The following is a 27,277-nucleotide window of genomic DNA, read 5'->3' as shown; positions in this document are numbered from 1 at the left end:
ATTAAACTGAACTCTGTCAAGTAAAGGAGTAGATCTCAAAATTGCTGTCAATCAAACGGGGTTCAGCCTTTCGACTGATCCTCCAATCAGCACATGGAAGCTCAGTGTCCAGCTCAGCTGAGCTCCGCCCACAGCTCCATTCACCCCCAGAGACGCCGAGCGTCCGGGGGAGGGACAACATCGTGACATTTATCCAATGGACTCTATACACAGCTCCACTACTTCCTGAACTTCAGGTGACTCCTTTATTTCCTGTCTTTCATTATTGGACACACTGATTAATCCAGGTGTGTCTCCTGCTTCTTGTTGTGACTACTGATTAATTAGGCACACCTGGATTAATCAGTGTGTCCAATAATGAAAGACAGGAAATAAAGGAGCCACCTGAAGTTCAGGAAGTAGTGGAGCTGTGCATAGAGCCAATTACTGTCCAGTTTTGAGGCAATGAAATAAACTGTTCCACTCAGTCCCATTGACGTGCATGGACGCCGAACTTCAACGGGCAAATGCACTGAGCAGAGATCGTATGAGAAAACAGCGCAACGGGAATGTATGAGAAGTTAACGACATCGTGTCCATTGATTTGTGATAAAGCTGATTCTGAACAAACTTGTCTTTGAGATGAATGTGTTCTAACACATTTGTAGTCAATAAAATGTCAACACAACCGTATATATTTAACCACGTTAATTTTTGTAATTTTAGGGGAAGCTGAGCTTCCCTTGCAGTCTATGAGAAATTGCCTCTGAAACAGACCACATGCACACACACACACACACACACACACACACACACACACACACACACACACAGTATTTTGTTGGACCACCCTTAGCTTTGATAGCACCTTCTGTGTCATTTTCTATGCCACATAATACCTATGCAATGTCACAGTAGGTGTCACCACAGTTACTTCTGTCCAGCGTTGTATTATTTCTACACCACAATCTCAAACTTACTCTTTCATGCATGAATGATGAAAAAAAGTGTCTAGATTTTTTTTTTTAATTAATTTTATTACTCAAAATTAGGCTTAAGTTGAAGTGCATTTAGAATATATATATATATATATATATATATATATATATATATATATATATATATATATGTGTGTGTGTGTGTGTGTGTGTGTGTGTATATATACGTGTGTATATATATATATATATATATATATATATATATATATATATATATATATATATATACATATATATATATATATATATATTTTTTTTTTTTTTTAATTTTGGTTTTATTAAGAAGATATTCATCCTCCTGAGACCCAGGAAAGTACAAGTTTTGGCTTTTTTTTTTTTTTTTTTTTTATAATTACTTATATAGGAAACATCATGATGCAACAGTTTTTTCAGATGCTTTTTTTTTTTTTTTTTTTTTTTTTTTTTACAGCCTTTGCAGTGGACAGTTTTAGTTTTTTGTATAAAGCTGTGAAATTCTTGTCCACAAACATGAACAGAAAACCATAGCTGGGTCTTAGTTTGTTGGTGTAAATATTTTCATAATTTAATATTATTTTTTTTACACTAAAACACAGACAAAAAATTGAATTGTTGTTGTTTATAGGCATAATGTAATATGTTTTTTTTTCCACATTAAACCACAAAGACATTTTGGAGTCATTATTTATAGATTATTATGCTATGACTTTACTTGAGATCATGACTGGGCTGTATGTGGAACCTGATCTGAAACAGGTTGAACACCTTTGACTGGTTCTATCTTCAGTGTCATTTTTGCACTATTCAGTCCATCCCACGGGTCGGATTGGAACCTTTGACGGGTCGGTTTTGGCCCGCGGACCACATGTTTAACACCCCTGTAGGTAGTTAATATATATTTTCCAGGAGGAGCAGGAGGAGGCCCTTGTGGCTGACGTGGGTTCGTGGAGAGGAGCTCCACATTTGACTGACTAGGTCCTCGTGCAGCCACAGGAGGAGGAGACACCGGAAGGCTCGTGCCGTCCTCCGCGTCACCGCCTCCCAGGACGCGCGCACATCATTCTACCATCATATCACCTGCTCACTACTGGGAGTAAACAGTCTGTATACAGACTAAACCAAAGCTTCCGCCCCAGTCACCGTCGGTCCTCTGCAGCGGTTTTGTCCGGTAGCCGGTGTTTTGGATGTGTCGGCCGGTGTTCGCGGTGCTGCTGACCGCCGGTCTGTGCTGCGCTCCGCCCGCGTGCGGCGGCGCGGCGGCCAGGAGCCAGCAGCTCAACTACCGACCGGTCATCGGTAAGACTCCCACACCCACACCCCACTGGTGCATGTCATCTGTGCGTGTACAGGATTATTATGGCATTTATGTAACTGTCATCGAGAACGTTCCAGAACATGAGCCTGTGCACAGGGATGGGGATGTGTGTGCTGGAGAACATGTGTGCGCTTTGATCCACCTAGTCCAGGTCTGGAAGCAGAAGAAGAACACATGCGCACATTTCAGTTTGGTATTGCGCTGTGTGTTCTGTGGAAGTGCTTTTCCCCTCTATGGTTGGTGTGTGATGCATACAAATCTGTTTCTGTCTCCCACAGACTAAAACATTCTTTGTTCTTATTCTGTGCATTGTCCAGGGGTCTCCAACCCATGGCCCCTGAGCCACATCTGGCTTTTTCGCTTCTTTCCTGTGGTTCTCTGTGGCATTCTCAAAAGTATAAGATGCATCAGAAAAACTGTTGAACATTTGAACATTCATGTATGATAGGTGTCGGCTTAAAGCAGGGGTGTCCAACTCATTTTAGTTCAAGGGCCACATACAGTCCAATGGGATTAGGGAAGTAACGATATGAAAATTTCATATCACGGTTATTATGACCAAAATTATCATGGTTATCATTATTACCACGGTATTGTTGAAATGTGCTCAAAATGTTCAAAAAGTACTAGTACACACACTCAAATAATTGAACCAAGTTGTATTTTGTAAAAAAAAAAAAAAAAAAAAAAAAAAAATAATAATAATAAAATAGGCACAATATACTTTCTGTTGGCAGAAACATTCAAATATTAACATGTAAACATCAAACATACAAATGTGCATTAAAGACGGAACCTTATGGACACTTTGACCATTTTCCAGATCAAGTTTGAATTGTTTTAGTTTCTTTTTAATAGATAGTCTCTCTCGCTCTCTCTCTCTCTCTCTTTCAAAATGCGGTAATCAAACACGGTTATCATGATAATTAGAATTTAAACGGTAATACTAACTGTCTGGAATTTTACCACAGTTTATTGTTATACCGGTAATTGTTACATCCCTAAATGGGATTTCAAGAGGGTTGACCAGTAACATAATAGGCGTACTAACCTGTAAATGATCATTTCCAATGATAATAATCCAAATTTTTCTCTGTTTTTTAGTGAAAAAAAAAAGGCAAAATACATTATGAAAATGTAATGTGAACTACCATGTACAACCTGAAATGTATTAAGAAAAATAAGTGCACTTTCAACAATATTATATCTCAGCTTTATCAACACAAATTAAATCGCAATTATATTGTTAAAATTACACTTATTTTTCTTTCAAGTTGTTCATATTTGTTTAGGTTATTCACTTTTTATTGTGGAAGGATAATTTGTAAATGTATTTTCCGAATATAATTTGCCTTTTTTTCATATTACACCAAGAAGAACATTTTTTAATATTTATAGAGTATTATGTTATTACGAGGGATGTAACAATATGAAAATTTCATGTCACGGTTATTGTGACCAAAATTATCACGGTTATCATTATTATCGTGGTATTGTTGAAATTGTGTTCAAAATGTTCAAAAAGTACATTTACACACACTGAAATAATTTAACCAAGTTGTATTTAGAAAATAAATAAATAAATACAGTAATTTGCACAATGTACCTTCTATTGCAGAAACATTCAAATATTAACCCTTAGCGGTCTGAGCCTATTTTGGCCGTTTTTCAGTCCTTTTGATTTTGCCTTTATATACTATAAAAAACAAATGTTTACTGTTTGGGATCTTTTTTTTCCAGCACAACTTCATCTATATCATCTGTCCATTATTTTTTTCACTTTACTATATCAACACAAAAGGACAAAAAACACACACACAAAATATATACAGGGTGGGGAGGCAAAATTTACAATATTTTGAGGCAGGGAGTGAAAGACAGTGTATGACCAATTAGTTTATTGAAAGTCATGAGAATTTATTTGCCACAAGAAAATTGACATAATAGAAAATGTTTTTATTCTATGTGTCCTCCTTCTTTCTCAATAACTGCCTTCACACGCTTCCTGAAACTTGCGCAAGTGTTCCTCAAATATTCAGGTGACAACTTCTCCCATTCTTCTTCAGTAGTATCTTCCAGACTTTCTCGTAATAGTTTTGCTCATAGTCATTCTCTGCTTTACATTATAAACAGTCTTTATGGACACTCCAACTATTTTTGAAATCTCCTTTGGTGTGATGAGTGCATTCAGCAAATCACACACTCTTTGACGTTTGCTTTCCTGATTACTCATATGGGCAAAAGTTTCTGAAAAGGTATGGATAATAGTGTTAGGTATGATTATGACATCAATATATATTTGGTTTCAAAACAATTGACGTAGTGCCTGCTGAGAAAAAAACAACTAAATGTTCATTGTAAATTTTGCTTCCCCACCCTGTATATATATATATATATATATATATATATATATATATATATATATATATATATATATATATATATATATATATATATATGTATAAAATAAAATGTGATTTGAAAAATGTATATACTTTATTGCATAAATAACACAAAGATGCTTAAAGAACCTTTTCAAAGACTTTAAAAGTGAATATTGGTTCCAAATATTAGGTATATAAAATTAAAATTGTAATAAATTAAAACTATTATAATATTATAATTATATAACAATAATAACAATAATAACAATAATAATAATAATAATAATAATAATAATAATAATAATATTTGACATAAAAGCAGATCTTTACATAGGCATTTTATTCCCCTAAAAGTGCAATAATCAAACATGGTTATCATGATAATTAGAATTTAAACGGTAATACTAACCGTCTGCAATTTTACCGCAGTTTATCGTTATACTGGTAATCGTTCCATCCCTAGTTATTACCTGAGATCACATTGGTCTGTATGTGACCCATGAACTAAAATAAGTTTGACATCCTTGACTGTTAATATCTTTAGTGTACTTTTTTCACTTTGTAAATTCATTCTGCAGGCTGGATTGGACCCTTTGGTGGGCTGCTTTTTGTCACGGCCCATGTGTTTGACACCCCTGGCTTAAAGCCATGAGTACACTGTCACTGTGGAAAAATATGCAGCCTAGGCACTGAATATGTTTTTGAAAAATGTAATCAGTCAAACTGTGCCACATGGTAGATATTTGTGTATAAGTTTAAAAGTGCAAATAGTTCATTAGCCTGATCAAAAAGTTAAAGCACCAATAACTAGATAAACAGATGACCACAGAGTAACCACCTGGAAATAAAACTTATTTAAGGGACTATCTTTTTTTTTGCAGCTCTTTCAGTAAAAGTAAAGCTTCTGCAGAGGTTGCTGACCCAGACATAGTTTACTGTGTTCTGTAAAAGTATTTAATGTTTTGAGAACACAATTAAAGGAAAGAATCCATGGTCAACCCCAAATGTTTAAGTTGTTTAATAGTATATACCTGTTACATTAAAAGGCCCCAGAGTATAGGCGTTTATCACTTTTATACATACAGATACAGAATGGAAAGACATGATGAAGATGATGATTTGTGTTGTTTCATGTTTTTTATGATTAAAGCATCCAGTATTTGCAGATGATGATAAAAGATCAATGCAGTCAGGGTTCAGAACTTTAAAACAACCACAGACCATACAGCAAAGAGGGGAGTGCTGAAAGTTCATGGACAGTGTTAAATAGATAGTGTTGGTGTTGTATTATCACTACATTGCTCTAAAATAACATTGCCTGTGTTACCTTTGACAAATAAAAGTTGTCAGATCAGAGTGTTTTTAACATTGATGTTAAATTTAACCCTCATTGGGGCCAAGCCACGCCCTCGCATAACGATTCCACACCCACAGCAGAATGAGCAAGGCCATATTGACTCATGATGTTTCAAAATGGCCGCTTCAAGAACAAGTGTTTTGGCTGATTACACCTTCAACCACATTGGTGGAAGACATTAAACACACCTGTGGAGCCTGATTGCTCTGGGAAACTTAAAGTAAGAAACCCTTAGAGAAGGGAAGGGTTGAGAATTTCTAGGATTTACACTGCAAACACACCTGTGTTAAGTTTGATGTTGTGGGAACTGAAGTTTTGATAGTGTGGGTGTAAAAGTTATCACTTCTGTTTTGAAAATGTTAAGTTTAACACACTTAATTGTTAAAAAGTAACACAACACTTTCCACTGTTATATCCACTCCACACTAGAGTTGGTGCTGGGAGGAAAGTGTTACTTTTGACACTGTACAGTGTGGCCACATATAGAAACTTTAAGTGTTAATTTCAATGCTGTGGGTGTTAAATTAACACTGGCATTTTTGCAGTGTATAGACTGACAATATATACACTATAAAAAAGGCTTTTGGGGGTTGATAAATACAAACTATGGAAATCAGTGACATTTTAATCAACAGTAATAGTTAGCCAGTGAAATCTATAATGACTGGTTCAGTTCTACCCACACTATCTGTTAACAGTAACAACTGCTACTTAAAATAATAGAATAAAATCTACCACATAATATTGTGATGTGTTGGGGGAGCAGCTGGGAGGAGTTTCCCAGCATGCATTGGGACAAACAAGTTTTGGGACAGTTTTTATGTGTTTTACAGTGTTTGGAGTTGATAAGATAAGTGTTGTTCTTTTTATATATCAAAGTTAAGGTTTGTTTTACCCTTTTTGTTAGGTTTTTTGTTGTTGTTGAATGAATATTTCTATTGGATTCCATGTTCTTGCACCATGGGCTAAGTTGCTCCTTTGTTTCATAAGTCTCTGTAATGATGTGTCATGCAAGGGTGGTTTAAAAGAAAAGATTAGGTTGAAGTGGTCATTTCAGAGGTTTCACAGGTTGAGTAACATGTACTTCCTGTGTCTGACAGCACTTTGCTACATAACACTAATGTTCCTTGATTAAGTGACGGTCAGTTAGTTAATTATTAGTTGTTAATCTTGACAACTAAATAGATGGATGTATTCCTGTTAACAATTAGGAGTTGATATTACTCACTGTTAATGACTAATTTGTTGTGTAATCTATTATATGTTAGGTGAATTTTACCTAATTTCTTTTAGTGTGTTGTTAAATTAAGTTACATTTTAATCCACTTAACTAAAATGAATGCAAACTGTTACCTCACTTTTATTAAGTACATTTTAAAGGTTTGTTTTTACAGTGTATGCATTTATCCCCTCATGTGGTAATGTGGTATTTTCACTCAGTCATCGTCTGCTTTTTGCCTTGGGGAGGCAATTAAACATGTTTTAGTCTCTGTTGCATAACATTAGTCTTCAGGTCTGTCCCCCTTAATCCTCACCTCACCTGGGGGCGACTTTGGGGGTTCTGTATACAGTAAATATCACTAGAGGGGAATGAGGGACCTGACCACACCTCGGCACCAGCTTCGTCTCAGTTAACTTCCTGTTTTTGTTTAACAGATCTTGTGTTGCATAGATTCATATATTTTTTTTTTAAGGTTTTATTATGTATGATATGTTGGCTCAAAATAATTAAAAACAAAGCTGGCGTAATATCTGTCAAAAACCAGGATGATACTTGTCACCTGAGGTTATGAGTAACCAGGAACATTGTATTCTACTGTCATGACAAGCACTGAATGCACGTGTTCAGGTGGTTGTTGTAGGTGGAATGTCAGGCAGATCATGGGCAGTTATCCTGGATATATTATATTATGTTTGTGGGAAAAATAAAGGCTTTGAATGAAAACAATGTCTTGTAGTGCTTTGTCAGATGCCATTCAAATTAGCATTATCAAAACATGACAGATCAGAGCCATCATGATCTGTCATCACCACACAAGCCAAAAACATGTGACTCACCTGGTCACAGCATGTGATGAATGTGAGCTATAAGTGAACCTCTGTCTTTCTAAGAAATCTGAACAAGTCAAGACCTGCATGGAACCTGATGTCTATGTCAACAGACACGTCAGCTTTTGCTCTTTATTGCTTTTTTTTGTGTATATTTCTCATGTATATGTGACAAATCTGTCTGTTACTAATATAAAGTTATATATTTTGTCTGTTTTTCAGGTGTGTTGGCACAGGAAAACCTTCCAGGAGACCAGTTTGCTCAAGGTTCCTCTTACATCGCCGCTTCATACGTGAAATACCTGGAAGGAGCCGGAGCAAGAGTCGTACCCATCAGGTACGCATGTCTCTGTGGGACAGGATTCCCCTGGAGGCAAAACAAACCACACAAACCTTGGAAATCAGTGGAGCATTGTTTTCCTGTGACCCTGTGTGGAGGGTAGTTTGAAATTGTTTTTAAATGTGTGCATACAAGGAAAAAACTTTTTTTTTGAGCAGAGAAGTGCTCAGATCAGAGCATTTGAAGGATGAAGGTAATAAAAATTATACACTTTTGCCCATAAAGTTGTAATAGTTTTGTTTTCAGACACATCCCTGTTTTTATTCCTATTTATACACATCGGTTTCACCTTTTATTACAATGCAATGATTACATACTGAGTCCCAGATACACTTCAACAAGATTAAATCATGTTGTCACAATCATTTCATGAGAAAAGGTAAGATTTATGGACAACAATGCACATTTAATACAATATATTGAGTAAGTCCATGCAGCTGTATGCTTAGAGAAAGCCAGGAGCTTTGTTAACAAAATACCTAAAACCTATCATGTCATTATCCTCATAGCATAATTGCCTAAGTCACACTCTACATGGACAAAAGTATGTGGACACATTGAAATCTGCTGTTTCTTTTCTAACAGGGGTCTGGGATACAAAACAATAATGACACAGGGTGCTTGTGCAGGTCTTGAAAGTCTTAAGAAGTATGGAATTTTGAAACGCTCTTTTCCAGACCTTGAAAAGTCTGGAATTTTGTGTGAAAGTCTTGATAAAGTATGGAAAAAATTGACTCTCATAGTGGAATTTTAGAGTAAGCTCAAAGGCACATGATCTTGTAAGATAAGAAATAGCTGAGGAAAACATGTTGGATATGATTGTGAGGTGCAACTTGTTTGTGTGATATCCATGCACTTTTGTGATTTTCATATGTTTTGAAAACATTACTGTCAGTGAAACATAATTTACTCCAAATTATGCATTGATTCATACATTTATACATTTATTAACATGAACTTTTCTACTACAGACAACAGGTACAATCTCAATCAAAAAAGTAGGCACACAAGTATAAAGGTACATAAAGTCAAGGTCTGCGAGGAAAATAGCAGTTTTGAAAAAGTCTGGAATTTTTATTTGGATAAAGAGCAAACACCCTGTGTCAAATGTCATAATATAGTTTAATATTGTGATAAATATCATATTGATTAATAATATTGTCAGATCATCATGAACAGGACATCTTACAGCTGTAGACATGATGTGTCCAAATATTTATGTCCATATAGTTTAGAAACATCAACGTTTCCTTACAGTTTAATGGGAGATTTTTCTTCCTCAGTGAAATGTGAAGAAAGTAGATGGTTAGTTGTGATACAAAATTATTATTTACAGTCAGCACATGAAAAATATTTTAGAAATTTAGTGGTAGAACATTTAAAATCATAGTCATGAATAAAAAAAAAAAAAAAACATCAGTGTTGAGAGAAATGAAGTGAAATGAAATGAAACCGTCTCTGAGACATTTTGGAAGCAAAAATAAAAATTTAAACCAAACTAACGAATGCAATGATATTTATGCCAATGTAAAACTGTATTATGACATTTGTCATTATTGTTTTGTATCCCAGACCCCTGTTAGAAAAGAAACACCTGAATTCAACATGTCCACATACTTTAATCCATGTAGAGGATGACTTAGGTAATTATGCTTTGAGGCTAATGATATGTCATTTGCAGAGATGAGACGTTCGGCAGCCTTCATACCTTGAGGCACTCCCCTTCCCCAGTTGTCCATGTATCAATCCAAACAAGACATACCATAATATTTATGTCTCAGCTTAGACATGAGGTTATCCAATATACACTGAGTGAAGAGGCTTTTATCTGAGACAGATGAGACATGGTTGCAGTAAGAGTTCTTTGGTACATGCAGACTCATAAAAGCCAATTCTCTGCCACTGGCTGGGAATGACCTGGGTTAAACTACGGGTAAGGAAGAGGAGGTCAAGGATCTGAGGATCAAAGTAGAGTTTTTGAAATCCTTGAAAATGCTTGAATTTCAATGTTGTGTTTTCCAGGTCTGAAAAGTGATTTAATTTCAGTTTGAGTGCTTGAAAGTGCTTGAAGTATAACTCTGTGATATGATTTATTTATGTTTTTTTCATATTAACTCTGCCAGGTTAGATGCCAAGCCAAAGCTACTTACAGAGAGGTGATACATTTTGAAAAATAAAACTTTATGTCAAAAAAGGAAATTAGCGGATGTTCTCAGGTCAACTCCAGATACATATTTATTTTAATCTTTGTCTCACTGCGAGTGTGCCTGGAGAATGCCAAGTGGCTTCCCTTGTTTTGATAAATTTTTGTGTTCTCCTTTAATTTCTAAACTTTTTGTTAGTATGAAACAGAATGATTGATGTTAATAGCATAATACAATGTACGTCATTGTGGTAAAAAGTGAAAAGAATAATCATGGGTATGTGTATTTGTGTAGATATGTATTTTACCCTAGCAATAAGGTGCTTTGCTGGAACAATTTGAAAATGGTCCTTAAAAGTGCTTGAAAAGTACTTGAATCTGACTTTGAAAAATATGTGCGAACCCTGGTCAGATCAGATCTGTTGTTTTCTCTTTGTCATGTAAATCATTTTTAAAAGATGACTGAGTAGATAATATTTGAATGTCTCTACCTTCAGGCTCATTTCCATGCAACTCTCAAAAAAGCTGTGTGTACACAGGAACTTTTTTACATTATGGCTTAAACCACTTTCTTTGTCTCTTTTCCTTGTTGTTCACCAGAATTAATCGCACAGAAGAAGAATATACTAAGATATTCTACTCCATAAATGGGTGAGTTCAAAGCTCTGCCTGACTCTTAATGCTTTTATTTATAGTTTTGTAATTTTTTTTTAATCATTCATTTTGATACTACACTAAGCAACTTTAAAAATGCACATTTAAAAATTTGCCAGAATTGTCATGACATGTACTCAGATGCTCCGAACGGCTTCTCGGACACACAATATACTGTTGCTCTGCTTGACTGACTGTGCTTTTCTCAACCATAGACCAATTTATGAAAGTTGTACTCATAAGTGTACAAACTGAGTAGGGGAGTAAAATACTGGGATGGGCTAAATTGTAAGCCAAAAATGTTTAGGCTTCGTACCCATGTGACCCTCCTACGGTGGCCGACAAGGGCCAAACACATTGCAGCAGCCCAGTGTGTCTCCGTTAGAGAAAACAGCTGCAAGTACAGAAACGATGCAAATTCACAAAGTCAAACACAAGGCTAAATGAGGTACAAAAAGAGTGGTGCAAATTAAAAAATGCGTTGCAAGACACAAAAACACATGCATAATCATCAAATGCTCTGCAAATAAAGAAACGTTGCAAAGCACAAAATGATTCAAACCAAGAAAACATCTGCAAAAGAAAAACGCTGCATAACCAGTCACTACGACGGAAGTGTTCCAAACCTGTAGGGGGCGCTGTCAGCAGAACAGCTCAATGCAGAGACACACAGAATGGAGTGAGAGACAGAGAACAGCTGACTGACAGGGTTTCAAACTACAGTGGGAACAAACTGATGTTATGGCATAGTGCGGAAATGTGACTTTTATTTGATTCTATTTGACACTAGTCTGTTGTCTATAAACACTGGCTGGCTGCAGGTGTAGAGCACTTCTGTTGTAGTGAGTGGTTATGCAGCGTTTCTTTATTTGCAGAGCATTTGATGATTATGCATTTGTTTTTGTTTTCTGCCCCGCATTTTTCATTTGCACCACATTCCTCTTTTTGTACCTCGTTTAGACTTGTGTTTGAGTTTGTGAATTTGCATCGTTTCTGTACTTGCAGCTGTTTTCTCTAACTGAGACGCACTGGGCCGTTGCAATGTGTTTGGCCCTTGTCAGCCATCATACCCTTCCTATTAAAACCCTGAAGTAAAAACAGGGAAAATGTCTGTAGCAAAAATGCCACACGTGAGTGCAGCCAACCGTGACCAGGCAGTTAAGGATGCTGTGTGCAGGAGTGATGCAGACGGACGTTGCATGTCACTTTGGTGGCCATCACTCCACCATTTCTCATCTAAGCAGACGTGACAGAGAGACAGGAAGCACCCGGGATCACCCACAACCAGGCCAGTCACGTGTTACCACCCCTGTTCAGGATCAACACATGAGGTTGGCTCCCCTCTGAGACACACACCCTCTTTGACTGCTGCACAGACACATGGAAGAATCTCCAGCATGACAGTCCAACGATGACTCCAGGAGCATGGTATCCATCCCTACAGAGCACATGTTGCCATGGTGTTGAACACCAACAGAAGACTTCATCATAATGCATGGAGCTGTGCTCACTCTAACCGGAACTGGCCAAGAGCAAGGTGGAACCATGTCATGTCTAGTGACGAGTCCAGATTCAAGCTCCAGGGGGATGGGAGGAGGGGAGCTTTGCCAATGCCCGTGTACACCAGTATGACCAGTATGGAGGTGGTTCTGTGTTGGTTTGGGCTGCTATAGCTTATGGCTGGTGATCAGAATTAGTCAACCTTACTGCGCAGCGATACCTCAACGAAATTCTCAGGACCCACGTGGCTCCACACATACGTTTAGAACAGGCACATGACTTTCATGCATGACAGCACCCGTCCCCATGTGGCACGTGTCTGTTGTGAGTATCTGGACACAGAGAACATCGATGTGCTCAGTTGGCCAAGATACTCACCTGACATGAATCCAATCGAACATGCACAGCATATGTTAGGTCATCGTGTGCGCTGTAGAGTACCACAGCCTGTAACATTGGCCCAGCTGCGTACAGCTCTTCAGGAGGAGTGGAAGGCCATCCCACAGAGACGGATTAATGGTCTTATAGCATCTGCCTCGGAGAGTGGCTGCTTTGGTGCAGCAAGTGGAGGTCATACCAGGTATGGAAATTTGAACTTATAAGAATGGATGGTACTGTCAAATTTGTACAGCCTGATAAACCATTTCCTTGATTCAAAATCTTGTGTGTCTCCCAGAATGTGTGCATCAAGAACAATAACTAGAATTGGAAATATAGTCCACAAATTAAAAGTAAAAAATTCATGAATTTCATTGCGTGTTTTTAAAGTTACTTAGTGTACTATTGGTATTTTCTGTGACTTTTTTCTTTTTCTTTTTTACATTTTTGACAAAGGAAATAAAAATGTGTTTCACACTGTTCTGTTCAGTTTGTTGCATAACTTCCTGGCCTCAGAAATGGAGATGTTTTATATAAAGTCTTGTCCTCAAACATATGGCCTTTATGATGCTAATGTTGGCTTTCTGTTCTGTGTGTGGGGAGTGTTGAGATGCAGTTGTGCAATTTCCTGATATAACTGTATACAATTTTCTTGTTGCACAACAGCTGATGATTTGTAATGAAACCACAGGCTGCATAAGTAAACATAATTCACCAATACAGGCGCAATTATTTCCTCTGTCACCTGTGGCTTTGGAGTCTTATCTACTGTTAGTATGCAATTTATTAAACTCATTAAACTGTATGTTGGATGTGTGTTGCTAGATTGTTGCTGCCTGGAGGAGATGTAGATATTCAGACGTCTCAGTTCAGTCGAGCTGCCAGGATCTTTTACGACTTGGCTTTGAAGGTAAGATGAGTTGATTAAGTCTCAGGACATCGACTAAATGAGGTCTTAATTCTCATTCATGCTCCCTCTACATGAATAAAGAAAGATCTGTTTTGGTCGACGTAACTGTCACTGACCTCATACTTCTTCATTTTGTTGCCATGGCAATAACAACCACAGTGATGTTGAAGAAGATTGTTATCATGTACATGTGAAGAAGAGTCAAAAGCAGAGGCGTCATTCTAAATGACAGTGGTCTGGGAGGTTATGTACTTTTTTACCCCTTGGCCGAGGGGTATTGTAATCATGTTGTCGTCTGTCTGTCTGTCCATCTGTCCATTCAACGACATAATCGCATTATCTGAAGAATGCATTGAGATATCTGCACCAAATTTATATTGTGAATGCATCTTGGTGTGGAGCAGAAGCCTATTGAAAATAGGTGACCTTGACCAACCTTTTCAAGGTCAAATGGCCTTGTGAAGTTATAATATCTGAGTACTTTTAAACAGAAACATGTATGTAATAAGTTTTACACAAAGACAATCTAATCTAAACAATAGGGCAGTAACTTTCAACAGAATCTTCACAATATTTGGCCATGGGGTATTAAAAGTGTGCAGTACGTTATGTTTGTTTTGTTTATGCATCATTTCTTTCCAGAGACCCTGTTGGTCTCTGGCTCACTCCATTCCCTCTAGGATTTTTGGTAGTGCTGCTCTGTTTCATGTGTATCTGAAAGCTTTGACAAGATGTGCAGAAATACAGATTACAATTTAGTACAGGCAGAAGGGTCTTCACATATACAGTACATATTGGTATTTATGTCAGGGGCATAACATTAACAATTATAAGTAACAACTAGCGCATTGACCCGTGGGGGACCATGGCTTACAGATGTCACACAATCTTAGATACTGTAGAGTAAAGAAGTACTAGAAAGGCAATATGAATCATGAATAACATGAACTACATGAATAATGATGTTTCCACCACAGCTGATGCTGGGACAATGTCTGACAAACAGCTTAGACAGATAAAAGCTGGGTCATGTTTCACAACATACATCTTACAGTGGAGAATTAAAACAGTTTATATTTAAAGACATCCTCCTTATCAATGCCTTGTCATTCTTCACTCTGTCTTGTCCTACAGGCCAATGATGCTTCAGACTACTTCCCTATCTGGGGAACCTGTCAGGGTTTCCAGCAGCTGGTTGTCCTCACAGCCAACAAGAACCTGCTAACGCTGACCGATACCAAGGCTGTTGCTCTACCTCTCACATTCACACCAGGTATTCTTCTTTGTTCTAGTGCTTATTTGCCCCAATGCTCTGCCTTCTGCTTTACTAAACTCACACAATGAAGACCTGTAATTTTTTTTATTTTGTCCTGTTCTCTGTTGCCCTAATCTTTTGTCAGATAGAGAATATGACACAACCGGTTTTAGTCTTTTCTTCAATGTACAAAGAAAACCAGTCTTTCATTTGTCATAATGCTGCTCATACAGGCAATTCTACAGGTAGAACTATGGTATGAACGTGCTTGTTATTAAAGGAAATGAGTTGTGCCACAGTTACTGCACCATAGCTACATAATTATTATAATTGCTGCATTTGGTCACCAGTGCGTAAGGGAAACCAGGGTTGATATAAGGTCAACAAACAGTTTTAAAAAGGTATGTAAAGAGAATAACAACATGATGTCACTGCAGCGAATAGAACAAATACTCCCTTTGGTGCTCCGGCTTTCATGCATGACGTCCACATTTGTAAACACATAGTTTAAGCTCACTTTCCAAAGGGTTATAAAGGCAATATTCTCCAAACCATAAGGAGGCAGTCTCCTAAGCAATACAATGAAGAAAAGTATGATCTTAGTTTTAGAATTTGGACTGCTCTGTGATCTCATACAGTTAACCTCTGAAGACCAAGCTATGGGTTTTCTGTCCACAACAAGTTTGTGGACAAGAGTTTCACAGTTTTATACAAAAAAAACCCCAAAAAAGAGCGTAACATGCGTGCACTTGAAAACCCTCGGCCTGACTTAGTGCATGCCAAAGTTTTTGAACAGACAGACAGACAGACAGATGGATGACCAACTGATGACAATGCCCTGTGGCCAGTGTGGCAGAGGGTAAAAACTGTCCACCGCAAAGGTGTTGTGGAAATGTTCAACTGACCACTCACTCAGAGAAGAGGAGAGAAAGTTAGAGGTAAAATAAATGCATTTATTTGAGAACTCATTTTTGGGAGTAATTGCCGTAATCAGATGCGAGGTGTTTACATGCACACTAATACTTCAATTATTATTCGATTTCTGGAGTTATCAGATTATTCAAGTACACATGATAATCTGATCTGTCTGATAGCAGTAGTAATCTGATCATGAGAAGTCACATTAACACACCTGGATTTCTCCCCAATACTCTGATGTCTTCATGCATGTATACAGGTTAATCTGATTTCTTTTGGGGATTATTTTACATCTGCGCATGTGTAAAAACAATTAAATCATAGAAAATAGAAGTGATATTGTAAATAATAGGAAGATGATAAAAGGACGTTTTATTCTACCATCGATTATTGCATTTCTGAAGTGAATGTAAATGTTTAATATGTGATAATTACAATTATTACAGGCTCACTGATGGAAAACTACTAAACAGATAAACTTCCATCTCTCACCAGACTGGTTATGTGGTTACACCTTTGAAACAAACAAATCCTTAGGTTACAGCTGATGTGTGTCAACAGGGAAGATGTCAACCTTTAGCTGATATATTTGTGTAGTACTAGGTAATAGGTATATATGATGTGAAGTTAGCACTGTACAAGAAGTTAAAAACAATTAAATCATAGAAAATAGAAGTGATATTGTAAATAATAGGAAGACGATAATAGGAAGTTTTATTCTACCATCGATTATTGCATTTCTGAAGTGAATGTAAATGTTTAATATGTGATAATTACAATTATTACAGGCTCACTGATGGAAAACTACTAAATAGATAAACTTCCAACTCTCACCAGACTGGTTATGTGGTTACACCTTTGAAACAAACAAATCCGTAGGTTACAGCTGATGTGTGTCAACAGGGAAGATATCAACCTTTAGCTGATATATATGTGTAGTACTAGGTAATAGGTATATATGATGTGAAGAATACTAGCTTTACTGGTGAACAATAAATCTCAAATATCAAAGCATATTTAAAGTCAATGTATGCCTCCCTTTATAGTAATCCTGCTGGAAACATGACAACACATCACGCTTTTGTGAAATGCTAAAGCATGAAACCTACAGGAGTCATGTTACTATCAGTCATGGTGTCAGACTAGAAGAGTGTGGATCCTATGCAAATAAATGCATCTGGGTTATATTTCCACAGCAGAACCTACTTTTAAAGGGGTCATATTTTGCTAAACCCACTTTTATTAGTCTTTGGTACATTTATTTGTGTATTTGGACCCTAATAGTTCAAAAAGTTTGAATTTGAACCCTCCAGGTGCTGCAAAGCTATCTTTATATTCATTTTGGCAAAAATCGAGTGGATTTCTACAACCATTTTTAATTCCTTCTTAATTTGTTATGTCTATAAGTAGTTACACCACAACATTTGCACATATAAGGTCAAGACTTCAGATGAACATTTCTCCGAGTACACCATAATTGTTTGTCAGCAGCAGCAGTTGTAGTCCATACTGAAAATATGTCCAAACTTCAAACCAATTACCTAAAATGTTCAGTTGTTGGTTGAACGGGACAGAGCAGCACAGTCAACAACCTGGAGGGGACGGGGCATGAAGTGGCTCATTTGCATTTAAAGGGCCAGCGCTCAAAATTATCTTCCTGGTGTCATTACTCAGAAATAGGGTTGAAGATGGACCTGTGGAGTTGAATTAATGAAGAATTCAGACCCAAGCATTGCATTTACAGTTTATGTAGACCACAGGGAAATGTTTTCAAATGTATAAGTCCATTTTTAAAAAAAAAAGCAAAATATCACTCGTTTAAGAAAAGCATTGCATCACCCAGCCACATGCCTCCATATTTCAAGAAAAGGGCAAAAAATGTGTAGTTTTACATACAGCATTTCATCTTGCAAGAACATTTTCGTGGAATAGTCCACCCAGTAACTCCACATAAAAAAACAAAGAAAACTGCTTATTCATATACAACTTGTTTAATTTTCTTCAGTGTAGTGATACCAATATAAAACAGGATCATAGAATTTTTACTCTGCCTTTCTGAATGAAGAGTCACATCTGTCTTTCGCAGTAATTTATGTACATTTCAAAGTACACTTCTCTTAGACACAGAAAGGGAACTCTTTTTATAGGAGTCCACCTACAAAATTACTAAAAGAGCACAACTTCCAACTTCTGTCACTTTTCATGTCATGAAGCCTATGGGAGTCGTGACCATCAGTCATGGCGTTAGACCAGTGTTTTCCCAACCTTTTTGAGCCACGGCACATATTTGGTATTAGAAAAACCACAAGGCACACCACCAAACAAAAATGTCACAAAACGTATATTTATTGAAATATAATGAAAATCTAGTCTCAGTTTACTCAGTGTGAAACCTGGGCCTGTTTAGTTGAACACAAAGGTGATATTCTTGCAGGAATTGAAGAAAGTTATGGAACAAGAAAGCTGAGAGGGGTGTGTCAGTGACCCCTCGGACGGACCCCGGCTTACAGATTGAGATCCCTCTAATAGAGACATATCCAACCCGAACCAGCGGGTAACCTGCTGATCCATGCATCACTACCAAGGGGGGCTTCATCAACAGAACGCACCGCATCACATTCATTTTCACTTTGCAAAGGGAAACTGTTGTAGTGGATCATTGGTGCATGCAGTTGTATGTATCTATATCACACTGCTCGCTTACAGTAACAGTCAGGTGAAATTGGAGAATCTTCCACGGCACACCTGATGATTTCTCATGGCACACTTATGTTCCGTGGCACAGTGGTTGGGAAACACTGTGTTAGACTACAGGTGGATGGATCCTATGCAAATGAATGTGACTGTGTTGCATCATTACAACACCACCAACCCTGATGTACCTTCAACTTGGAATTATGAACAAATGAATCAACCCATGATCCCCAACACAATAATTGACCTAAAAGAGGGATACTGTGGTCTGTAAAGATATTTAAAACAGAAGAATAAATTGTGCATGCATGATCTGGAGTGGTTCAAACTGGAACATCCACAAAATCACAGAGAGAACATGAGAGTTTGATACCCAGATTCTTCCAACTGGATATCAGACTAGCTGTAAGGCAACACTGCCATCTGTTCAGCTTAGTTTTTAGTCTTTGAATTAAAAACAAAACAACGAAAGTTTCAGTAATGTGGTTAAAACCTTCCTGCTCATTCTCCAACAGCCCAGTCCAGCCGTTTGTTCCGGAGCTTTCCCAAAGACCTGCTCCAGGCTCTGGCTGAAGAAAACATTACATCCAACTTCCACAGCTGGAGCCTGTCTCTGCAGGTATGTACTGCTGGACTAATGTAGTTGATTCTCCATTGTGTTGTATTTGATCAACACAGCAATGTTTACCTCCACCAAGGAGGTTATGTTTTTGTCAGCGTTGGTTTGTCTGTTTGTCTGTTTGTGTGCAAGATAACTCAAACAGTTATGGACAGATTTGGATGAAAATTCCAGGAAACGTTGATAATGATTAAATTTTGGTGGTGATCAGGGGTTGGGGGGGGTCACTGATCTGCCTTGGCAGAGGTCTGCGCTCTCCGAGTGCTTCTAGTTTTCAAAGTCTTCACCTTTACATGATAAAGGTAGAGACAAGGATCAAACCCATGATCTTTGATTTATCAGATTGATGTCTTTCCACTTGGTTACCACACCAAAGCTCTTTGTAGTATCAGTGATCATCCCACCCCTGAAGAAGAACACTGGATGTGTGTAAGGGTGTATTCAGACCTACTTCGTTTGGTCCGTTTAAAACAGACCAGAGTTCGTTTCCCCCGGAAAGCCCAGACTTTTTTTTAAGTGTGAATAAAAACGTGAACTCTGATTCGAATCATACAAGCGGGCTGAGACTCAGTCTGCTTCCAAACTGACTCTGGACTGGTTCACTTCTGATGTGAATATAACTGGCCTCGAGCTGAAACAAACCAAGAGCAGTAGATTCCTGAGCAGGTTTAGTGGCCTGTGTTCATCAGTTGATCTTGTCATACAGAGATCATTAATTCAACCCCCATCTATGACTTTGCTGTATGAGTTGAAATCAGTGCAGAAACAGTGTGTGCATCAGTTTTATAAAAGTCATAAAAAAAGAAAAAGACAAGACATTATACACGTCTGTTATAAACATAGTCAAAGAACTAGACCATTCTGGGGCTGTTCTCCATGTGAAATGGCTGAGATGTTTTTGTTTTTGTTTTTTTTTTACTCCTTCTCAGTCCACACAACATATGTTTAGAGCCGGTAATAACTCAAAATACTGTGGCTCTGTTAGTTGTGTTGATAAAAGCAAAAACTACCTCAAGTTACAATAAAAAGGCGTTTTGGGGAAATTATGAAGATTTGTTTTATATTCTGAAATTTCCATAAACACTTTCAAATGAAAAATGTCAAACAGCACATATTTTATCAGGTGTATTTATGGAAATGCAGTGTACCTTTAAAAAGTTTGGCGGCAAGATACATGTCATGAACCTCTTTCATGCCTCTGAGTATCTGATTCCCACTTTACATGTAAACAGTAAATTATGTAATATGACATATAATATGGGAATTATGATTTATTTTTTAATTTTTTTTACCAAAACTCTTTTTTCACTTGTCCATCTGTTCGGGCTCCCTTGAAATGCCTCATATTAGAATTACAAGTCAACAGATTGAACAAAGAAGCTGTGGTTTAGAAATAAAAAACACTTCAACATGCTGAACCTTTCTTCTTCATGCTGCAAGTCAATGTACATCACTAATGTCAATAAAATATTTTTTTTCATATGCTTCTATACAAAACTATATAAGTGTTAAAATATCACATATGTGTCTTTGAACCAACAGAACTACAGCCGAAATGCCAAGCTGAAGAGGTTCTACAAGGTCCTGTCCACCAACAATGATGGAAAGAAGGAATTTATCTCCACCATGGAAGGTATTTACTCACCCGAATTGGCTCATTTCATAATAATACAAAGCTGACGTAAATCTGTAAAGATACACACTATGGTCATATGAATGCATAGTTTAGTACTGCATTCACCTGTCCAGCAGAGGGCACCATCACCGAACCACTGATCCAATACTCCCACATCGGTTCATATAGGCAAGATCTAATCTCATACTATTGGCTGTTTCATCATCAATATGGAGCATTTTCTGTTTATGTTTGTAAGGCCTTTTTACCTCCGCCAGGAGGTATTGTGATCACTTTGCTTTGCGTGTTTGTTTGTTTGTTAGCAACTTTACGGGAAAACTATTACAACCATCTTTACCAAATTGTACCCACAGATAGGCCTAGGCCCTGGGACGAAACCATTAAATTTTGGGCCAAGTAGGCCAAAGTTCAAGGTCACAGCAAGGTCACAAAATCTCAAATTTTCCTATCTCTCATCACTGAGCAATTTTCAAAAATTCCTAAAAAAATCAATTCAATTCAATTTTATTTGTATAGCCCAATATCACAACAAGGTTATCTCAAAGGGCTTTACAGAGTCAAATTCAAAACGACTCCGATTAGCCTCCAATTTGATACACCCGTAGCTTATAACAATATCTTGTATCTGGCACAAAATTGTCCACATCCACTGTGGAATGTGGACTCTGTGGACATTTCAATTTAACATTGAAAATCCCATTTACGGCACATTTTTCATTATAACTCAACAAATATTGATTGGAATTTAATATAATTTGACATACACATGACTGGTACCAAGCTTCAACCTTTTCTGCTGTATGGAACAACCTTGAAACTGTTTAATTCAAAAAGAAATAGTCGATCCACACATGCACACTGCTCAGGGTGCTTGGCGGAGGTTTGCGTTCTCTGAACACTTGTTTCTTTTGACATTATTATAACATGAATTTTATATTTGTCAAATAATAGTTAAATTAAATGGTTTTTTTTTCCTGAAATTGCTGTAGAACCAATTTTAACCCATAAAGACCCAGTGCTACTTTTATATCAGTTCCCAAATGAAATTTTCTTTTTTTTTTAACCTTTCTATAGTGATATATCATGATTTATTATTATATTATCCTCTGTATTTTGTTTTCTATCAGTATAAATCAGGTATTTTCCTGTATTTCATTTATTGATCATGAAGATGTTCATTCAAGATCAGATTAAAGTTCAGGGTTATTGCATCTAAAGCAGAGAAAACTACAGAAAAAGTGTCTTTTTCAGTCCAAACTATCATTATCTGAACATAAACCAAGTGTCTCCATTCACTGTCCACAACAACTACAGAGCCTCTGAAATTCCAAATGAGTCATACTGTATTTTACACCAATTATTGGCATGTATTGATAGGATTAGTGGATCAACAGGTATTAGACAGTTTACATCAGTAGATGGTTTTGGTCAGTGGTGGATGTTTGGGTCTTTCTGGGTTAATTAACTGTCTATTAGATTTTATGTGTATATGGGGCTGGCCCAGCGGTACCAGATGGACAGCCCTACTACTTTTTCATTTCCCCTTTTACAACTATTTATGGTAGAAAGATGAATGATACCTCATTTTGCAGGGATTAATGAGCCCTTTTAAATGTGTGATTGAAAAAAAATGTTTTAACTTAATTTTCTGGCTTAAAAATAGTCAAAACCCCTCTGTAACAGATGGATTGAAAATGAACATCTGTTTTTGACCGCTTCATAAAACCTGCCTTAAAGTGCATTTGCAGTTTTTATAAAACTGTAAAATCTTTACTGTTGGTCCTCTTGGGTGTCTATTTTGCAAAACAGTTAAAAGTTTGTATTTTTTCAATATATAAGAGTATAAAATAGCAAGAGTTTTGCAAAGTTTTTCGGTAACGGATGGACAAGGGAGACTAAATAAAAATTTCAATCATTTATTCAACATTTTTCTTAGTATGTATGTTGCATATATAATATCTACTAAGTCAAATACCTTAATAAACTAATTTAATACATTTTAACATGTATTTATCTCAGTTTATTAGATATTTGTAACCACTGTAGAAAGAGTAGCCAAAGGTTTTAAATTGACCTTACAACTTATCCTCAGGATAATATAGGTCCAATAGAGGAGGATCAAAGTTATACTTTGAATTACACTGATGGACAAAGAATGCAGCCATAAATTTATGATGAATATAATACCATTGAAGTATTTTTAAAACACTTTTCTAAAAAAATAAAACTTGTGCTGTACTTTCAAAATATATAAGTCTTCAAACAGTGATTTTAAATGTATTTTTTGACCTAGATGTTAACCTTCCCTTTGTCCCTAATATAAACCTTTCCTGCTAACACCCATGTTGCGTAAAAGAACACAAGTGGAAGGGCTAGCCCACTTAAAAAATATTGCCACAGGTAAATGACAGAGCAAAATACAAAACAATATGTTTTTCTATCACCACATGAATTTTGGACAGGTTAATCATTACAAAAAATGACTTAAATATTCTGATATTCAACATGTAATATTTGTCAAAGGTGACATGGATTATAGTAAGACAGGAAAATAAGTATGAAGGTCCGATCAAGCGGTAATACGTGGACACATTTGGCGTTCAGCAGGCTCTGTCATGTAAGCAGAATAACTTAGAGATAATGGATAACTTACAGATTATAGATAAAATTTTTAGGTGAAAAATGTGAAATTACTGCTCAGTAACATGAGGACTTGAAACAGCCATCGATTTTTAAGCTTTACACAAAATTTTAAAACATGTGGTTCTCGACAGAAATTGATATCAAGTAGGACAAAACCTTCTAGATATTATGTTCAACTATGCTGAAAATAAATTTTGGAGTAAAATACTGAAAAGTCTGTGTTTTATTGACATCAGAATGTGGTAACACATGGACAGGCTGACACAGTAACACGTGGACGACTCTTTACCATTATATGCATCGCCCAAAATGTTGACTTATTTTTTAAAACGCCAAGCCAGATATAATCACAATGTTTTATTTAATGTATTTAATACCAACACAGTGTTATTTACAACTTGTGCTGGTCCATAGTGACATAGGTAAATTACAAATAAAGAGTAATTTCTCGATAACGGTTCACAGATAGTCTTTTTAAATGTGACCAGTATCACAAACTTCATCATTCAAAATTTTAGTTTTTCAAAGTAATAGTTTAGTTTATTAAGTTTATTTGATAGGGACAATGCAAATTACATAGTACAACTTCTACCTGTTACAAACAAGCTGTAGTAACTGGAGATTCACATAAGGAGGTTATAGCTATTGCTATAGTTACGGTCTTTTGCATGTCTTTTTGTTAATATAATGCAGCCTAGCAGAATGTTCGAAACTTCTCCTGTTCTATGTAAGTGGTATTTTAAAAAGGATAACAGTTCCATAAAATAGAGATCTTTAACTAAAAAATTAGTCAACTTGATAAATGATGTGTGCAAATTTACTTTTGCATGTTGATGTTCACTTTCGCTTGATCGGACCCATGAGTATAAATATAAGTATGAATGATGATTATTGTTCTTTGTTGTTTTCCGTCCCTCAGCCTACCGTTACCCATTTTATGCAGTGCAGTGGCATCCGGAGAAAAGCCCCTTTGAATGGATTGATAAACCTGGCATGGTCCACTCCACTAATGCTATAAAAGCCTGCTTCTACACTGCCAGCTTCTTTGTCTCTGAAGGTAGGAGGCTGTATTAAGCTGATATCTTCACTTCTCAGAGGTTGCTGAATGTACTGAAACTTAGTGTAAAGCAGTGGTTCTCAATCTTTTTCTGTCGGGCCCCCCTTTGGATGACGAAAAATCTCCAGGCCCCCCTCAACCCCAACAACATTGTAACAGTGGTGCAATTGTAAATTTTATTGAAAGAAACATCAATATTGTAACAATACTTTTTGCTTTTCCTTGAATAATTGTTCAAATTAAAGATTACTTATGCTGTGTTTCCACTACGTGGTACCTGCTCGACTCAACTCGGCCTTTTTGCATTTCCATTACGTAAAAGAACCTAGAATCTGGAACCTGTTACTAGTTTTTTTGGTATCTGCTCTGCCGAGGTTCCAAGACAGGGGAAGAGATACTAAAACGTGACGTGTAAACACTACAGACCACTGACTGGTCAGAGAGTTGGCTCTGCGTCATCAATGTGCAGCCCACCATTTTAAAAAAAACAGATTCAGAAGTTTACAGTAAATATCCCAGTAGGGTCATCCACGTGATGGCAGCCCACAAAACTACACTGTGGTTGGTTGAGGAGATTCAGACATTTCTGTCCTTGGTGGCCTCCGAAAAAATTCAGCGTGAGCTTGACGGGGCAATGAGTGAGTTTATCAGCAACTCTGAGAAAACATCACAGAAGTTACACACTGCACCGCCATGATGTCCAGGTACTCTAAAGTTGGTAGTATACTGTAATGGAAATGGTCTCCCAGGAATAGTACCTGGTACCCGAGTCGAGTCAAGTCCAGCCGGTTCCACATAGTGGAAACGCGGCATTAGATTTTTGCCTGAACAATACAAATAAACTCAACCAGACTGCTCCCTGAGACAATATTTTTCCACATAAAAATAGGAAATGCACAATTATCTTGCAACTATGATAATGAAGTAACTTTTTTTTAGAACAACAAGTATATCGTGATAACAAAGAAGAACATTTTAACAGTATCAGTGGCTGCAATGACAGATCACCATGGTAGTGGATTTATTTGTCGTACATTCCTGAAGTGAGTCCAGGGTGCTCAAACACTAAAATATTAGTTCCACCTGCTACATGTTCTAACCTGAAGAGAAAAAAAAAACACACCCAGGAGTGATCCCACATCCCCTGGTAAGCCTTTGTGCCCCCCCTTGGGGCCCACCCCACAGTTTGAGAAACACTGGTGTAAAGTAACAGCAGGGCAGATTTAACCTGATATTATGGACTTCCTGAACTGATACTCATCTACTTTCCTTGCTCTTCCATCTTCCCTTTTCTCTCTCTCTTTCAGCCATGAAGAACCACCATCATTTTTCCAGCCCTTCAGAGGAGGAGGCGGCGCTCATCTATAACTTCTCTCCTGTCTTCAGAGGCACCGGCGCTGTTTTTGTGCAGAACTATTACTTTGACTGATGGAAGAAATCGAATGCATCTCACATTCAGAGTCACAGAGTCATTAGACTTTGTCATTATCGGAAACATGCTGCCCCAAGACAAAAATTAAACATGACAGAATAATCCCAAATATAAGGTCACCTGTTAGCAGTTTATTTCTGTGTATTTGCATGAAAAAAACACAGTTATGAGAGGCAGTGATAACCAGTACAGGAAGGAAATAATGTTACATACATCATATGTATTTTTTCAAAACGTAGTACGCAAAATAAAGGTATGAAAATCCACACTGGCAGTATATTTAACAAGATATACAGAAAACCTGAAAGTTTAATTGGGTTCAACAGGAATTGATGTATATTTCATTTAATTGCTACTCTGTCTGTGTTCATCAGTGTAATGGTACAGGTGTTTGTGTAAGATGCTGACTCACAAACTGACTCTATGTACAGTCACTTTTAGCCAATTAATAAGTTACACACAATGTACTGTTAAATGTAAGACTGATTTTCAAAGCCAATCATAACTTTTCACAGCTTATGTCAAGGACATCTTCATTAGCTTTACTGCAAAAGATGAAAGCTGCAGACAGCACAATGAAATCAACCACAAGGAATATTAAACAATTTTGCAACCAGTAATTGCCCAAGTTAGAGTTTTGTGTTTTTGCTCTGTCATCTTCCTTAAACTCATGTGTCTGAATACTGTCTGCTTTCTTTTTCTGTTGAATGAGGAACAAACTTTTCTGAGCTCTGTTACTACACTATCTGCAGCTCTCCACAGGGTTTGTTCTAAACAGTAAACAAATGAAATACTGAAATTCAACATCTCTACCTAAGTGTATACTGATGTTACAATCAGAAGCTCTGTGTCGCTTATAAGAAGTCTGCATCATTACTCTGCAGACTGAATGTAAGGTTGATACAGGGTTTAAAAACTGCATATCATCTGTCATTTCATTAACAGTGATCATAGAACTGCTTAACCCATAAAGATCCAAACATCCTCTGGCAATGAAAAGCATATACTAGTCAAAGGTTTAATAAAAGAAGTAAAAG

At 36.9% G+C, this 27,277-nt stretch overlaps 1 protein-coding gene across 2 annotated transcripts; it reads left to right on the top strand.

Annotated features, from left to right (window-relative positions):
* The first annotated feature begins 1,952 nt into the window (after window positions 1-1,952).
* LOC115419594 (gamma-glutamyl hydrolase) lies at window positions 1,953-26,860 on the top strand. Of its 2 annotated transcripts, XM_030134486.1 has the most exons (10): window positions 1,953-2,252; window positions 8,284-8,398; window positions 11,145-11,195; window positions 13,902-13,986; window positions 15,121-15,259; window positions 19,369-19,472; window positions 21,015-21,105; window positions 24,671-24,808; window positions 26,116-26,236; window positions 26,384-26,860. In XM_030134486.1, coding segments are annotated over exons 1-10 (957 nt in total). In that variant the 5' UTR covers window positions 1,953-2,140; the 3' UTR covers window positions 26,385-26,860. The 2 variants fall into 2 exon arrangements, with proteins under 2 accessions (XP_029990346.1, XP_029990345.1); XM_030134485.1 differs by having other exon boundaries at window positions 1,954-2,252; window positions 26,116-26,860.
* Window positions 26,861-27,277: the final 417 nt, after the last annotated feature.

This window comes from Sphaeramia orbicularis, chromosome 5 (genome assembly GCF_902148855.1).
Source record: "Sphaeramia orbicularis chromosome 5, fSphaOr1.1, whole genome shotgun sequence".
Lineage (NCBI taxonomy): Eukaryota > Metazoa > Chordata > Actinopteri > Kurtiformes > Apogonidae > Sphaeramia > Sphaeramia orbicularis.
This window is presented reverse-complemented; position numbering and strand designations above follow the sequence as displayed.